We start from the raw sequence: 1,651 nt of genomic DNA, 5'->3' as shown, positions 1-1,651 counted from the left end.
TTTCCAACTCTTGCTGTTTTCACACTGGGACTGGATAATTGGAGTCAAACCAAGGTAGCTGACTATCTGTGAAGGTCATGGGGTTAAATTTAGACCACAGAGTATGTCAGGAGTTTGGACTGTTTGGTCAGATGATCCTTTCTATCCTGGGACTTTGGGAGTGATGGATTTAAGGCCTAAGGATATGTCTGCTGAAGTCACTGGGGAGACCACATAGGCTTCAATGCCTCCTGGTTTGGGCTGGTACCTCAACAAGGAACAGCATTACAGTCATGTTTCTAAAGCTGGTTCTGGGCCAGGATGCATTAGGTCTCAGGGTTTTGTCCAAGCCTCCAGTCACTGTGGGCAGCACAGTAATACACAGCACTGTCCTCAGGCTGCAGATTCCTCACTTCCAAGTGAATTAAGCTGTTGGCATTGTCCCTGGTGATCTTAACACGCTCCTGAAAAGCCCGCCGAACGTTGGTAGATGTGGTGTCTTTGTTAGCCTCCCCAATCCAGCTCAGTCCCAGACTGTGGGGCTGCCGGACCCACTGCATCCAGTACTTGGTAAAATCAGAGCCAGAGTATTTGCAGGAAAGCTTCAGGGTCTCCCCAGGCCGTTTAACTTCTGACGGTGGCTGGATCAGGGACCCTTGGCTCTGGACAGCTGAAGGTATAACAGTCTTTGTTAGTAGATGGCTGAGTAGGAAGTGGTGGAGACAAATTATAGCAGGTGGAAAGATGCATGTTGAAAGGGCAGAGATGCATACAGTCCCTGAAGGGACAGAAGGAAAAGCAACAATTGCTAGGTCCTGCAGTAAGATTCATGGATAGGAATAGTGAGCTAGTTGGATATATATACTAGTAGAGGTTTAACCAAGGTCAAAGTGGTCCCATCAAATAATACATGCCAGCTTCTATAGCTAACTGCACACAAAGCTGTTATGCCTCCAGCTGCCTTTGAGCCACAACTTTGAATAACCAAGGCTTGAACTCACACCTCTGAAGCTGGACTGAATTGCCTGAACTGCTCTTCTTTTGTGCCTCGTTAGCTGTTTCTCCCCATCTCTTTTCTACTTAGGCACTATTAAAAATTCAGCAGAAAGGAACAGGAGATTATGGGAGGGGGAAGCAAGAGGACCATGCAACCACTGTATGGTGCTCTACTTACCCCAAAAGCAGCTCAGCAGCACGGAGATGAAAAGGAAGGAGCACATGGTGAAGGGTATGCAAAATGACGGCACAAAATTGCCAGAGGGGAAAGGCAAAAGAAAAGGCCTTTTCCAGGCTGCTTTTAATGGGGAAAGAGGAACTTGCATTTGCATTGGGGAGACTATAAAATCACCCTGTCACTCCCATTGTCCCATAATTTTGCTATCTCTTTGTCATACACTCTTTAGGTATTTTTGTGAATGGCTGTGTAGGATTTTCTGGGCTGTTTTTATAGTTGGTCAGACTAGGTGAATACAATGGTCATTCTGGCCTTGCAGTCTATGGATATAAGTGCTGAGGTTAAAACTATTCATGCTGTTTTTAGATGCTGAGTTTTACTACGAGGTTTAGACACCCAGAACGCACCTCCAATTGCAAGAGGGACCTAGCACCCACAGCACCTTGGAAAGTCTCAGCCCAAAGGAAAGGACTTCATCCTAGTCAGATTGGACAGTAA

General features: G+C 46.3%; 1 gene segment (V, D, J or C); it reads right to left on the bottom strand.

Annotated features, from left to right (window-relative positions):
- Positions 1-305: 305 nt before the first annotated feature.
- On the bottom strand, positions 306-1,233 carry LOC112549117. The segment is given in 2 exon segments: positions 306-649; positions 1,154-1,233. Coding segments are annotated over 2 exon segments (390 nt in total).
- Positions 1,234-1,651: the final 418 nt, after the last annotated feature.

This window comes from Alligator sinensis, unplaced genomic scaffold (assembly GCF_000455745.1).
Source record: "Alligator sinensis unplaced genomic scaffold, ASM45574v1 C65352194_1, whole genome shotgun sequence".
Classification (NCBI taxonomy): domain Eukaryota; kingdom Metazoa; phylum Chordata; order Crocodylia; family Alligatoridae; genus Alligator; species Alligator sinensis.
The sequence above is the reverse complement of the archived record's forward strand: the minus strand, read 5'-3'. Positions and strand labels throughout refer to the sequence as shown.